Source organism: Equus asinus, chromosome 12 (assembly GCF_041296235.1).
Source record: "Equus asinus isolate D_3611 breed Donkey chromosome 12, EquAss-T2T_v2, whole genome shotgun sequence".
Taxonomy (NCBI): domain Eukaryota; kingdom Metazoa; phylum Chordata; class Mammalia; order Perissodactyla; family Equidae; genus Equus; species Equus asinus.
The window spans coordinates 17,366,540-17,381,594 of NC_091801.1; the positions used below are offsets into that span (position 1 = coordinate 17,366,540).

Below are 15,055 nucleotides of genomic sequence, written 5' to 3' on the forward strand. Positions count from 1 at the left end.
CCTAGGAGTGGGGGGACACCCTCTTCATCATGATAGGCCCACCAACATCTGAACACTGCTAACACGTTTCCCGTCTGCCTTCCAGGCAATGTAATCCCATTGCCTTTTGACCATTTGTCTTGATTTCAGAAACCTGGGGGGTTGTGGTAGCTCTTCTCTGCGTCTTCTCCTGTTTGTAGGGTCTCCCTTAATATGTAACACTTCCAGAAGTGAAAAGAACTACTCAGAAGTGAGCTGACATGAAGAATACAGTGATACAATTATTTCTCCAGTCCCGTACAATACATATATATTAATTTACCATAAGATTATATTAGCATATTTATGGCAACCCCATCCTACCATTGATTCAAAGTGCCCATAGTCAACAAAGCACCTAGGTCTTTTTCCTCTAAACTATATTCGAATAGTTTGACTTTTTGGTTCATTTAATCCAGACTAATTTCATAGCAAACTCTCAAACTTCTCATTAATATACAGATATGCTATGTTTAAAGTATTACCGTAAGTTCCCTCAGCTGCTAGCTCCTGATCAAAAATCAGAATAAGACTACTTGACCTCTTTGAGGTCAACACTTCTTTTCCTAAGCAACCCAAGGCATCTGCTTAACTATCTATTAATGAAATTTTATGGGGTAATGACATTAAGCCCAACCCTGTAGAATTCAGGGTTATGATTCCAAGTATAGTTCATAATATACACATAACATCACTCATATTACATTATACTAAATCCTACTGAGACTTTTCTATGTTTTTAACATTTAACAGCAGGCTTCAAGAATTAGTACAGTATCACCTCTACTATCTTCTACCACGTTAATCTACTATTAGCATATGAAATACCTTTACTGGATAATTAAATAACTCCTAGGGAATTGTTTATGTACTTAAAGGAATCTGTGTCAAATCACATAGATTTGTCCAAAAATCCCATTCTAAAAGGATAGCTTATAGCATTTCTCTTTATACCACGTTTATCTTTTAGTAAAGAATATCCACTGTGCCTTTGATTTACCATGATTTACTCTCTGCATTAGTTCCATGACAATGGCAGCTGAAAATCATCAAGAATTTTTAATCGGAGATATGTACAATATTATAACTATTGAAGAAAATTTGGCCCAATGTAGATACAATTTTCTGTGTAATCATAATATGCCCCTCACTTCAAATCCATCCCACCTACAAGTAGAAACTTAATAAATGTCTGTTTTTAATAACGTTGTGGCACATTTTCCCCTCACTTAAATGATAAAATCTACCTTTCTCTGTAGTAAAAAAAAAATTTTTTTTAAATCATGGCTTAATCTTTGAAACACATTAAGTTTATCATACTTTGAAAATTATGTGCAATTTTTTTTTCATTTACCTAGAAATGCCGGGAGAGTTTCTAGGGTTAGGGATAAAGAAGCCAAGCTATAAAATTCACAAAAGAAATTGAAATAAGGCTACAAACACCAGATTGCTAGGTAAGTGTCAGGAGCACTAAAGTCTGTCAAATTGAGACTGTCAGCCGAGTGAACTAGAAAATCAAAAATGTGGAAGTAACAAAACAAGCCAGGCAGATCATCAGAAGAGAGCAAAATCTCTAGGACAATGGTTCTCAGATTTCAGAGTTTGGAAGGCACACCTGAAGAGCTTGTTAAAACTCCAGGTTCCCTGGCATGCCCCTCAGAGAATGAAACTGAGAAAATCTGGGGTAGGTTGCAGACCATCCCAGCAGATCTTGATGCACGTGGTATTCCATCAACACTTTAAGCAACAGTGCTTTGGAGGCTTAAGTTCCCCAGTTCAGGTGCTCCAGTGCGCAGGACAGCGACCCTGCTAACACGGAGACAAAGGGGAGCAACAGGTCTCTGCCTGAGGAAGAGTCCCAGCTGCTTCCCAGCGCCCAGGGCACAAGACGTCACGTGATCACAGTTACACCCATGGTGTATTTCATCATCACTCAATATTCATTTACATCTGCATAATGTTGCTATTCCTGGTTAGTATTTTATCTTCATTTTGCAAATTGATACAGATTTTTAAATCTAGATACCTATTCTTTGGCAAATACATATTTAGTCATGGAACAATCATGTATAATAAACACTTTGCTCCAGATGAATACTAAAGTCAGGTTTTTAACATTTCTACAACGTGCCAGGCAATGTGTTAAACATTTCCGCCTGGTATAAATCTCAAGCAAGCTGACCTCTCTGTTCCTTAAGTTTTAGAAAGAAAAAAAAAAAGATGTCGACTTAATTAAATCAGCTTTGTAGACTGTTTCCTGGGTCACCATGTAGGTGTCAGAGGCAGTAGATTACTGGACTGTGAAAAAACTGTGACCTTGAAAAAATACTGCCCATGAAAATAAGCTACTTTAACGGGGTAGTGACATATCATAGAATCATAAATCAACGTTCAAGAGGTAAGGTGGGAAAGATTTACTTTTAAAAAATAAGAGGGCTTTGTGAAAATCATTAATTTTGAGCTGCCCTAAAGCCATTACATATGATGTAATATGTATATGCACATATTTAATGCAGATATTTCTAAACAATGTTTTTACCCATACGATTCAGAGTCCTTCTGTCTTTCAGCAATTCCTTAAAAAATAACCAAAATAATGTACTTTTATCATCTAGATTATTTATCTTTTTTAACGCGTATTTCCTTTTAGTGAGCTACATTTATCATGTAAAATCAGAGACTGTTTGCTTGCAATGAATTACATATATAGAATTAAACAGAGCAAAAACCCAGCTAGAAAGTACATGGATAGTTCAAATCCTGACTGCTTTTATTAGATCAAGGAAGGAAGGCTGACTGATAGCTCAAGGTAAGAGTAATCATAGATAAATAACTGCGACTAGTGGTGGGAGACATCCTCATCCAGGTCCCTCTCATTCCTAAAGCTTCTCTTTCTACCCCGACCTGTGGGAACCTATCTTATTCCTCCTCCATCACCACCACCCCAGCAGCGCAAAGGTGAAAATACACTGAGGGAAGTCCATCCGTATACGTCCATTAGACAAAAGAAACAGACCCTGCACTAGAGAAATACCTTTATAAAGACGAGGAATTGAAAAACCTCACATGGTGCATTTGTGAACCATAAACCAGAACAGAATGCTAAAGAGGATTAGAGGACATCAAAGTAGCAGAATAATGAAACAAAGATTGGACTGTAAACAGAACCAGGTCAGAATTACTGCCATTAACTAAAAGAGCCAAAAGGATCAAAAAATAGTGAGAAGCCACTGACAATTAATACATAACTACAACGTAATTATATCTGCATTTAATTACCATTCAACCTGCTAGACACTGTCCTAGATACTGGGGACCCAGAGCTGGAGACATGAGCCCTGCTCCCAAAAAACACATATATTAGCGGAAGAAACAGATATGTAAACACAGAATTAAATGCAGTGTGATCATCGCAATAACAGAACATTAAAAAAAATGAGAGTTGGCATGAATTAACTGTGATGAATATCAGAGGTGGCTCTATGTGTTTATGATTATCTACGCTTTTAATTAATGATATAATTCATTCCATGCTGTGGTTTCAGGTTTCAGCCAATTTTCCAGTAATTTTCTTTGTCAAATTTATGAAGGACACCACTTAAACATCACCTTCCAATACAGTTGAGAGATCAGTCTGAATTGATGGAACAAACAATGACTTCAGTCCATAAAGACTGGGACCCATTTCGGCAACACTCCTCACCAGGAGCTCCTCTTCCTGTTGTGTCTGCCTCATGTTACAAGAATCCAGCAGGAAAATACCAACAATTCAGAATCTAATTTGTTAGGAAGTGAAATCATTTTTGAATACACAATTTGGTATATAACCAGCTGCCAATTATACAATCAGCATACAAGAAAAACTATTAAATTTCAAAGCACCATCACAGAATTTAATGTGGACACACGATGAATTTCCTAAGTGAACGTTAGTTAGGTACCAAAGTATGTATGCTTTCAGAAAATGACAATAGCCAGCAAAGACAATCAGAAGCGTATGTATTTATATTATGGCTTCTTTTCTAATTTCCAATGTTTCTTCAAATATTAACATCATGATTTATGAAGAACTGCTATAACAGAACAAATCCTCTTCTCTCAATAAATCCAGTAAAAATAATATTGCTAAATCATATCTGGACTATATGAAAGGGTAAATCTTTTTTATGTTAACAAGTTCTCTTAACATAAGTCACATAAGGGTTCATTACTGATTCGCTGCAGCTATGAGGTGGTAAAAATCATTGTAAAATGAAACTATTCACCAATTATCTGACCCCATTATCAGCTCACCCTGCTTAACAACAGAGTCTATCTCATTCATCTTGTCAACCAAACGCTGAATGTCAATTGCAGAAAAACACAAACTGACTGCAGAGAGAAACCATAAGCTTGGAAAAGATGAAAGATGACGTGAGGCCTTGAAACTTCCCCACTCAGATACAACAATACATTGACAGAGGAGAATCTAACAGAGCTAGATCCATTCAGAGTGTAAGAAAAGAAAATTGACAAGACTGACAACTAAATGGGTGTTTCATAAGAGACCAGTTTCAATATCAAAAAGGTCTCTTGAGAAAATTAATGAAACATTTGAATATTCTTTCAAAAAAAATCTTTTTGAAATACTATGGCGCTCAAATGTGAAAGGAAGAATATCACATTGTTGGATCACATAGTTTTGTCATGAAATGTATGCCCCTTCCAAAAAAAGACTCAGCATTTGATTCACTCTTTGAGATTCAAATTATTAACTGAAATTAATCTAAATTCTGTTACATATTAGATAAAACAAACTAAGAATATAAATTTTCATTTTACCAAGATAAAATCCCATTCAATTTTCCCCCTCTCCCACTTATTACGAAATTTTGGTCCCCTCTTTAAGTGAATTCACTTTCAATAGTGTTTTTCTGGAACTATTTATCCTTAACTAACAAGGGCCATCTATAAATCAATTCCACCTCAAGGTGGCAGACAAATTTGTATCCACAAAATCACCTTGTAGAGAGGACAAAAAGAAGCAGGTGTCATCCCAACCTCTAGAAGACTCCCACTCATGAAATAAGAAGAGAACATGACTTGAAGTCAGTATGCTGTCAGACACAAACTTAACCAATGTAAGCAGCAAATTCCAAAGCCAACAAAAGTTGATTTTAAAATAGTTTTGTAACACTGTATTTCTCCAGGTAAAAAGATAATCAAGCAATGTCAAATTTCTATTATTTCTTTTTACTTCCTAAAACAGAATAATTATCTTGGATCTTCTTTTTCCAACACTTTCATATATTAATAATTTCCTTCTTGCAATTTTTTGTAATTTATTAAAAAATTATGAAAATTTTTATTTATTACAGTTTTATTGTAATAAATTTATTGTAATTTTTATCATAATTTTTTGTATGGTAATTTTTTTTCCTGATTTGAGAGATCAATTCCAAACAAGTCTATCAAGGACTATGAATTACTAAATGACATGTTTACTGATACTCCTTTGTCAATACAGTTCAGTATGACTACAAAGAGTACAGCTATCATTACAATACTATCAACCAAAAAGCAGACAAAGACTGAGAATGGTCCTCTCCTACAAAATGAATCAGTGACTTTTCTTTTTTAAGGGTTTTTTTTTTCCTTTTTCTCCCCAAAGTCCCCCAGTACACAGTTGTATATTCTTTGTTGTGGTTCCTTCTAGTTGTGGCATGTGGGACACTGCATCAGCGTGGTTTGACGAGCAGTGCCATGTCCGCGCCCAGGATTCGAACCAATGAAACACTGGGCCGCCTGCAGCGGAGCGCACGAACTTAACCACTCGGCCACAGGGGCCGGCCCCTGTATCAGTGACTTTGATCAAACAGCTAATAAACTTTCTTTCCAAGTACATCAATCATTATCCCACAATTACCTTCAGCAGAATACCTTGTGGAATGTTTTGAATGTTGCACAAGATACATGACCGAGATATAATAAATTATACTAATCAAATATGAGCAATTAAAACAAACTACAGATCCCCTGTGGTGGCAGTCACTTAGGCAAATGCTGACAAAAACCTAATTTCTATAATCAACTTACTTTTAAAGGGCAAGAAGGAAAACTAACAATCTAAAGAATCTGCTAAATTCTTATCAGAGAAGGTATAATATTGCATAGTAATAAGGAATATAAGCTTTAGAATCAATCCGCCTATTTTCAAATTATACTCTGCCACCTGTTAGTTGTAAGAACTTGGGTAAATGATAAAGCCCTCATTTTTAAAATCTGTGTGATGGGGATTATAATACTTTAGCAAACTGTTAAGAGACTCACCAAGATTACATACAATGGAGGATCAGCATTTCCCCAAAAGAAAATTGGATGATTGGCAATCAAGGACCTCTGCCCTCCCATAAGCAAATTTACCCAGCAAGATGAGTGGAATCTTAGATTTTGATCTTGAATCTTGAATGGAGTAATATAAGGATGGAAAAAAACTATCAGAGCCTATCCATCTCAGCTAGGGCCCTCAGGAGACTGCCAAACAGCTTCAGCTGCTGAGACACCCTTTAGAATCTGATAGTGTAGCTTTTCTATTGATTCTATGGGCTACCCAATATCTTTCCAATTAATTTTTCTTTTAGTTTCTCTTGCCTGGGTAAGGTAATATAATACCTTCAGCAGATAGGCGCATATATGAGACAAAGAAGGGGAATTTCTCAAGGGTAAAATCTAACCACTGAAGCAAAGCCTCATTTGCACAGCATTTTACAGTAGTCAACGCACTTTCACTTATTTCATTTGACCCCTGCAATAACCCACAATGTATGGAGGAGAGATTGGATGCATTAGCCCCAAACTAAGAGTCAGAGTCTGGACTAGAAACCAAATCTGCTCAAAAGCCATGCTTTTTTTCATTATGTTATATGATTTGGGAACAATAAATTTCAAGTGCCTATTTACATAAATTCAACATAAGGAATGTAGTGATAATTTAGTAACACAAAATACTAGAAGGGCAAGTCACCTGAGAGATTTTACCGTAAAAATTCTTCATTTGATTAACGGGGAGATAAGACCCTGGCTTATTAAGTGCCTTACTAGAAATAATAATCCATCTAAAGTAGAAATCACGCAGATTCACGGTGTGCTAGACTCAGATCCCATTCAAGAGAATCTTAGTTACTGGAGCAAGAGTGTCATGTCTAAGGTGGTCCTAAAAGGTCTGCAGGAGCTCATGGAAGGAGCTAGAGAGGGGGCTGGTTCCCAACATTAGCTCAAGGCTCTTACCCTCAAAAACTCTCTAAAGAATTCTATGTTTTGTAACTGTCATGCCATCCAACATGTGTCTCTGGCCCTGTCCTAACCCCACAAGAGCCACTCTAAACATACACAAAACTGTGAGCTGAGCAGTAGTCCCTGTTAGCAATTCATAAAAAGCACTTTAACCACTGCCACTCCCTCCCAGGGCCTGAATTCATCCCGCATGACTGTCTCTCTGTCTCCTGCGCCTTTGAAGTCCTATCAGATAGCAGTTTCTCCTAAGCTTCCCAGAAGGGACCAGGCCTGAGTACTAGAACAGCTTCCCTCCTCCCTCTAAAGTGATAAACTGAGATGGGGAATCAGATTCTGACTCAAGTCACCAGTCAGTTGGCTGGGCCCCGCTCCAAGCTGTGTTCCCTCAAATTTCCAAAACTTCTGAATCACTGTATGTCTGCGTCTTTCGCAATCATTTTCAAATCCTTCCCAAGTAGAACTTGTGCTGGCACTCTTTTGGAACCCAACATTCATATGATCTTGCCTGTGTCTGCTGGAATGCTAGTCATATCTGAGTTCCTCCAGCCAGTTTCCTGTCTCAGTGGTCCATGTTTCTCTTGTGCTCCAAGTGTTGTAAACCCACCAAGGCACTCACCACTATGGGCTACATATGATGTAAGCATGGCTCACATATAGTCTTCCTTTGAGTACCTGGTGTGTATAGTGCAAGAAATATCAACACTTTTAAAGGAATTTCTCATTGCTGCAGTAGACTCAATTTTTAGGATAGACATGGGGAGGAAACAAAATTACAACAAATTCCATTTCCCCAGAGCACCAAAAACAGTCTGTGAAGTTTTTGTTTTGGTACAAGGCCTGACAGACGTCACTGACAAATCCTGCAATTTAAAAGCAAGCTCAGTCTTTCTTCCAATGTTTGAGTGACAGCAGAACGGCAAAAGCAAACTTTAGTCCATTTTTCTCATCCCAGCAGGACAACGGCTCCCCAGGAAAAGAATTATCATTATGAATCAACTGTAAAACACACAGCCATTTTAACTGATTGAAATAAGTAGCATTCATGCTGAAATGGGAGGTCACCCTGGACACTGGAAATGGCAGAATATAGATGAGGAGGAAGTTAAGACAGACCCCAGTTAGCATTTTAAAAGATTTATGGCAAAGAGCAGATAAATAGGAGAATTCCCTGAGGTCGATGTTTGAGGTTTCTTCGCAAATCTGAGCGGATACAATTTTAGATCTAAATGGAAACCAACATATTGAAGATAGGAAACAAATTAGTCAGTTATAAAGCCCTAAAGAGAAAAGCAATCCACTTGGAGTTGCATGATACAATGCTTGGTTGGAAACATTTTAAATCTTCTTTACACGTTAAAAAAATCTTAATTGCTTACATTATCATAAGAAATTACCCTAGTAAAATTACCCTAGAAATTACCCTCGTAAAAAGCTCATGCTCATCTAAATTAAGGTAATTTGAAGACAGAATTGTAATTTATTCTTTATATAGTGCTAAAGTAATACAGGGCTCCAACGCCAGGAAATAACTGGGATTCAAACTGAAAACACGACAGACTCTGAATATCACTCTTCATTTGCTTTTTTGTAGTTTTTTTTAAATCTCTCTTTAACAAATCATGAAACCATAAAATTTTTCACCTTGAATGGACCTTCAAAATCATATCATAGTCAGTTCCTTCATTTTAGAAATGAAGAAATTCAAATTTAAAGAGATTAAGTGAGCTTAAAATGAAATTCATCAAATACCTAATTTAGAGTCTGAAAATAATAAACATCCCAGCACATGTATGGAGACTTACTCCCCTTCTTTACTCTCTCCAGGATTCAGGCTATGAATTTACTGACCAAAGTTAAGATAGGAAAAAAGTGCACTCATGATGCACAAACAGGGAAACATCAAAGCTTACAACCCACCGGTGTTGACTGACTCTCTTACAAAGCTTTCAGATTGAAGTTACGTCAATTAACTGCCAACTTTAAGATATTTAGAAATAATAATGACAGCACTTTTCAGAAATGCTTATAGCCCTCTGGCATTATCTAGAAAAATGACCATGTATGAGTCCATACAATGCCAATAATTCTACACATAGCATGAGACACAACAAAACTATTTTAAGCTCCATCGTTGAGTACAGTGAGTGTACCTCCCAGCCTTCAATGTGAGACTGCCATTCCTCTAAAACTTCTAACTTCTCCATCTGTCTCTTGGCCTCATTTATGTTGGAACAGACGGCTTTCATGGCTTGGAGTGCTTCCATCACGGCTGCATAGTCACTGTGTTTCCTCGGCGTCCGCTTCAGCAACTCCTGTTTAGACACAAAAAACAAATCGCCCTTTGATCTTCCACTTTCTGGTACAGCAGGTTCAGACTGACCAGGAAATGAAAACTGCAAAGGTCGTGAGAGCCACTTTCAGAGGTGACATCACCAACGCCACTAAGATTAAGATCAAAAGTGAAAAGTTGAATCAATGAAGAAGCGTTACTCTATACACATTGTGCAGTCACTTTAATTTTTCCCTCAAAACCACGTTGGTTTTAAAAACTAGATTTCTCCTTTCAAATTGTCAAATATCTTACCTGCAGCATGTCATTTTTTATAAGTTTGACTTTTGCTCCCGCAGAAGGACATCTTTATATGTTAATTTCATTTCCCCAGAGTCTTTAACAGAATAGTAAATATTTAAATGAATATGTCCCATAATTGCAAAGATAATTTAAATGCCTTATTTTCTAATAATTTTTTGAGAAACTATAAAAATACATCATAATGGAAGCAAAATTTTTAAATAATGTCTTATATTCTAGCAAAATAATTTATACATTCCACAATACTCCATCATTAAAGGAGCAATTTATGCTCTTCTTACCAATAACTCAAGTTCATTCTCTGCAATGAATGAACTAGCGTATACCTCTCAATAGCTTTCTTTTTGGTTTTGTCTTTGAGGGAGATTTTTTGGGTTTTTATTTATGTTTTTTCCATTCAGCATATCAGAACTAGCATAATCTTTAATCTTTTAAATATATTAATTAAAAGGTCTTGTTAGTTGTTTAGAAGCACAAAATTAAACATCTTCACCCACTGTCTAGACAGTTGTGACCACATTGCTTTTTAATTAGTCATTTGTTTCTTTACTACGGTTGCCATCATCATGTAACTAACACAATTACAGAAATCCTGAGGCAAGTCTTTCAAAGAATTTTCTTAATTTTTAACATACAGTGGGAAAATATGTAGTTGTTACACTCTCTTGAGGCCTGTTGTTGTTGAAAATTCTGCTCTAAACTTTGACTCTGCATTCCATGTGTTCACACTGTGCTGCCAGGCTAACACCAGAAGAACACAGATTACACCAGTCCCAAGACAAGGTTTACAAAGTTATGCTGGATCACACATCCACAAAAGAGATATGCAGCCTTCTTGAGAAATTCTCAAGTGTAGACATATTTGTAAACTCTGTGAAGTAGTCAAGTCAGTCTGCAGGCTATGATTTGGGGCACTATAGAATTGTGCCCAATAAGCGTCTGTGGGTTGAGACATGAATTTAAATAATGTAAAATAGTGCGAAAAATGACTAGTAATAACCTTCTGTCAGTTAGTTGCTATGAACCCTCTGCTGATTGGCCAATCCCATAATTTCAATTTCCACAAATTAGACCAACGTATCTTTCCTTTAACACACAGCCTAATCCCCTCATGTTTTTCTGTGAATAAACCAAACCATCCAAAATCAAAGAGGATACCAACAATTTTTCAGCTGAGGGTACAGCAAAGAAAAATATCAACACCAACATATCTACTACCTAAGTAAATAGTTTTTCAGTTTCTTTGTGAAGATAATCTTCCAAAAAAGGAAAAAGATGTCATGTCTCCACTGCTTGAGGGTACTCTGAATTGACCTCTTTCTGCCTAAGCAAGGATGTGTCCACGATCCTGTCTTCTGAGAGGTCAGCCCAAACACCTGAGTCATCCCTAGCCGGAAATGAGTGATTTAGAACAATCATCTTGCCATGATGTATTTCTCTTAATATCACTATGACCCTTGACCGAAGCCCTGGGATTCCAGCATCAGGACCAGGAATCGCTGCAGGGATGAGCACACATGCAAATCAGAGTCAGCCCGTGGGAGGTCGGAAGGGACTCTCAGACAGGCAGGAGTCACACAGCAGCAACCCTCCCTCCCCTCTGAAGACCATGCCAAAGCGCTGCAGAACCGAAGACCCCGGTGCGAGCTTCTCTTTGTGGCTGAACCAGGCAAATTCAACTTGCTTTTTAACAAGGAGAAATCCTTTTCAAAAAAATTTTACGCAGAAACCCAATTTATGCAATGGACAAAAGTATAGTAAAAAATGTGTTTTTAGTTCAAATTCATCACAGTGACTTCTCAAAAAGTAAATCAATAAGAACACCAGTTAATATGTCCATATGTCTATTTCTGAGTATTTTTTAAATTTAGATACCAAGTAGTAAATAATATATTAAAATAAATCAGAATCAAATATGTATGAGTAATAATGGCTAACCTTCATGGAGTACGTACCACGCTAAATGATTTGTATAAAATAGTTCAATTTATTATTAGTATGTCACCTTTATATGTATGCATATTTATGCACACACAATATAGTACATATACATACATATACACAATCTTTAGGTATATGCCATAATTTCATCATCATCATCATTTCTGTTTCACAAATGAAAACCCAAGGCTTTAAGAGGTTAGATTGTGTGCTCAGTCATCTGGCTAGTAAACGGAATACTTAGGATTTGAACTCAGAGCTCATGTTCTCAACTGCCTATCCTGATACCATAGTTCCAAAAAACTTCGTTTCCAGAATTGCTCTTCTAATCTATGCACAGGTCCTTGAAGTACAGGCAGTAACTAGCACATTCAAATATGCTTTTCATAATAAAAATTTTGGTCACTATAATGAAGCAATAATAGAGCAATATAATGAAGAAAATAATGAAGCAATAACAGAGGTGGTATTTTCTTAGCACTGTCACTCCCCGTTCTATTATTTATTGTCCCATGTGACCCACACCATTTCCTGTAATAAAGATTTAATAACCAAGCTCTGAAATTATATAACTTTGACCTTAACTTCATTAGAATCAAGAAGTTACCAATATTAGAGGAAATCAAAAAGTATACCAACAGTGGATTTACTTAAAATGAAGAACTCTGTAGATAAAGTGCTATGTAAACTGGTCATAATGTACTGAATGGGACCCATCTTGAAACTAATGCATTTATTTAAAATGAAACTCAAACAAGTATGTTTTCTATAAAGAGCACTAAAAGTCTCTTTGTCAAAAGATGTGTTTCTACACTATATAAAAATTAGTGACAAAATACCCATTTTTTCCAATAACTACGATCTGTCCTTTACGATGTCAGACTACAAAAGAAAATTTGTAAAAGATCACCAGCAAAATATGCAGGTACAAGGAAAATGATACAATTAAGTAAAGACATAAAATACCTTCAATAAGAGAGGGTATTTGCATATTCTTTGTATTGGTGTTACTAAATATCCTTCGAGGGGAACATCTGTGTTCTTCCGTCCTCCAAGTAGCATGCAGTTCTGGGGTAGAAATAAACATAATTAATTACAATTTTTAAGGCTGAAGCTATGAAATGTTCTTCTATCATAAAATTTTCTGCTGAAAACTTGTGAAGGCATATGTCTCTATATAGCTTCTTTCTCTGAGAAGAGCACATTCAGTCACAAATAACATTTGCAGAAGAGAAAGAGAAACACTTTCACCTTTCATATGAGTTACAGAAACCAAAATGGGTTTTGAATCTGTATCTTAAAAATTAATTCATATATATTATCCTGAGTATGAAGTCTGAGGAAAAAATAGAAATATAGAGACAGAGGGATAAATGAATGGATAGACGGATGGATGGATGGATGGAGGGATGGACAGAAGGATTGATGGATGAATCAACAGATACATACATACATACATATATTTATACACACATCAATCCTGCTTGTAAAGGGAGGTAGCGCTGTGTTGTAGAAGAGCCTAAAGACAACTGGGTTCTAACCCATGCCCTGCCACTAACTAGCGATACAACCTGGACTGATTTCAGAATCCAATTTTCCTCTCTGTAATAAGAGCATGTTTTAACCAAGTGATCTCCAAGTCAACTTTAGCTATAACACCTCACCAATGACACTGTCAGCCAGTCTCAGAGGAGGCCCCATATGACCTCCACAGAGGCAAGATGACTGGAGAAATCTCAACATCAGCCATAGCATGAGATGGTCTAGAGAAAACCAGCTCTGATAAATAAAGTCTTGATCCTCTTAAGCACCTGGTCTTTGTTTTGTGGTTTAAGAAGCATGCAAAGAAAAAAAAAAAATGGATTTGAAACTGGTGCCAAAACCTTGTTTCCACAGTGCCTATCAGAACGACCGGCATAGAGGATGCAGCTATTAAATATTTAACGAAGGGCAAATAGCGCCCCCCAAACATCAACTGATAATATAGCACCTTTCACACCGCTATTTAAAAAATTGTCCCATATTCATTGAGAGGAGAGACCAAGTGCTGAACAGGAAAGGACGCAAAAGGAAGACCAGCAGTAGCAGAAGAATCCCCCACTGCCTGAGCACCTCCGCTGCAGCTCCCATTCGTGGATCCACATCAGCAAAACCAAAGCCATGAATTTAACTTCACTCGGACCCTTGGAGGCAGAACAGCAAATAAGCGTTCTGAGTCAAGCATGCTCTTTGGGGATTTCATCCCCTACTGCAATCAGGTTATCAAAAGGTTCTTTCCAATTCTGTATGGTATTTTCCCGAGAGGAATCCTCTAAAACACAACTATCCACATGTCATTATATTTCTAGTGATGTTTCGAGCATCCCGGTATGAGTTAGCACCCCTTATAAATGTGGCCACCCCGTTTACCTAGGTCTGGGCTGAAATGCCCCAAAGGAACTCATGACTGTCTAACTCACGTTTATTTTCTTCTCTATTAGTATTGGACAGAGCGTGAACTCGCCTCACAATAGCAGAGGTTGGCTGCCCCTTTAAACTGGTTTATGAGACCCAGCTCTCTTCTTATGTATACATAAAGAATGTTTCTTAAGTTCCAAGACATTTCACTGGTCATAAAAACTTACCGAGGTGACAGCATATCCAAGTACCCAAATAATAATACCATCACCCCAAATCCATAAATTCTTACATTTTTTCAAAGGGTGATTGTTATTATCCCCATTTTACAGATAAGGAAAATGACACCAGAGATAGAATGAATTTCCTAAAGCTATCCAGATAATCAGTGGCCATTTAGTGCCAGAGCAAGAACTATAAAAGCCAGGTTCTTCCTACCAGACTATGTTACAGGATATCTAAAAACTAGCATGCTTTTTTTTTTTTTTAATCCAACAATCACCCTTTATTTACTATTACGACTCTCTGGATCTGGATTTCCAGTCGTTTGCCTTCTGCATAAAAGCTATAGCATATATATTCCATTTATTGCTAGATATATTTTATGCTAAAAGAATAAAGATATGCATGGATAACTCCCCATCATGAACAGCTACACTGAGGAATCACTATAAAATTTAAGTCCTCTATTTGTCTGAGGAAAGACAGGTATTTTATTTCCCATTATATCTTACCACTTTACCAAGTAAATATGATGAGTGATGGGTTTTGTTTGTTTTTAATTTTTCCAGTGTCATTGAGAAATGATTGATATACATTACTGTATAAGTTTAA

General features: G+C 36.8%; 1 protein-coding gene across 2 annotated transcripts in view; it reads right to left on the reverse strand.

The window, feature by feature from the left end:
* PREX2 (phosphatidylinositol-3,4,5-trisphosphate dependent Rac exchange factor 2) overlaps positions 1–15,055 on the reverse strand; it is a 274,795-nt gene that overhangs the window by 179,837 nt on the left and 79,903 nt on the right. For both annotated transcript variants that reach the window (XM_014838489.3, XM_070481134.1), the window contains 2 exons: positions 12,791–12,892; positions 9,441–9,602 (listed from right to left, as the gene is read on the reverse strand). In XM_014838489.3, coding sequence (XP_014693975.3) covers positions 9,441–9,602; positions 12,791–12,892 — 264 coding nt within the window. The remainder of the gene's footprint in view (positions 1–9,440; positions 9,603–12,790; positions 12,893–15,055) is intronic.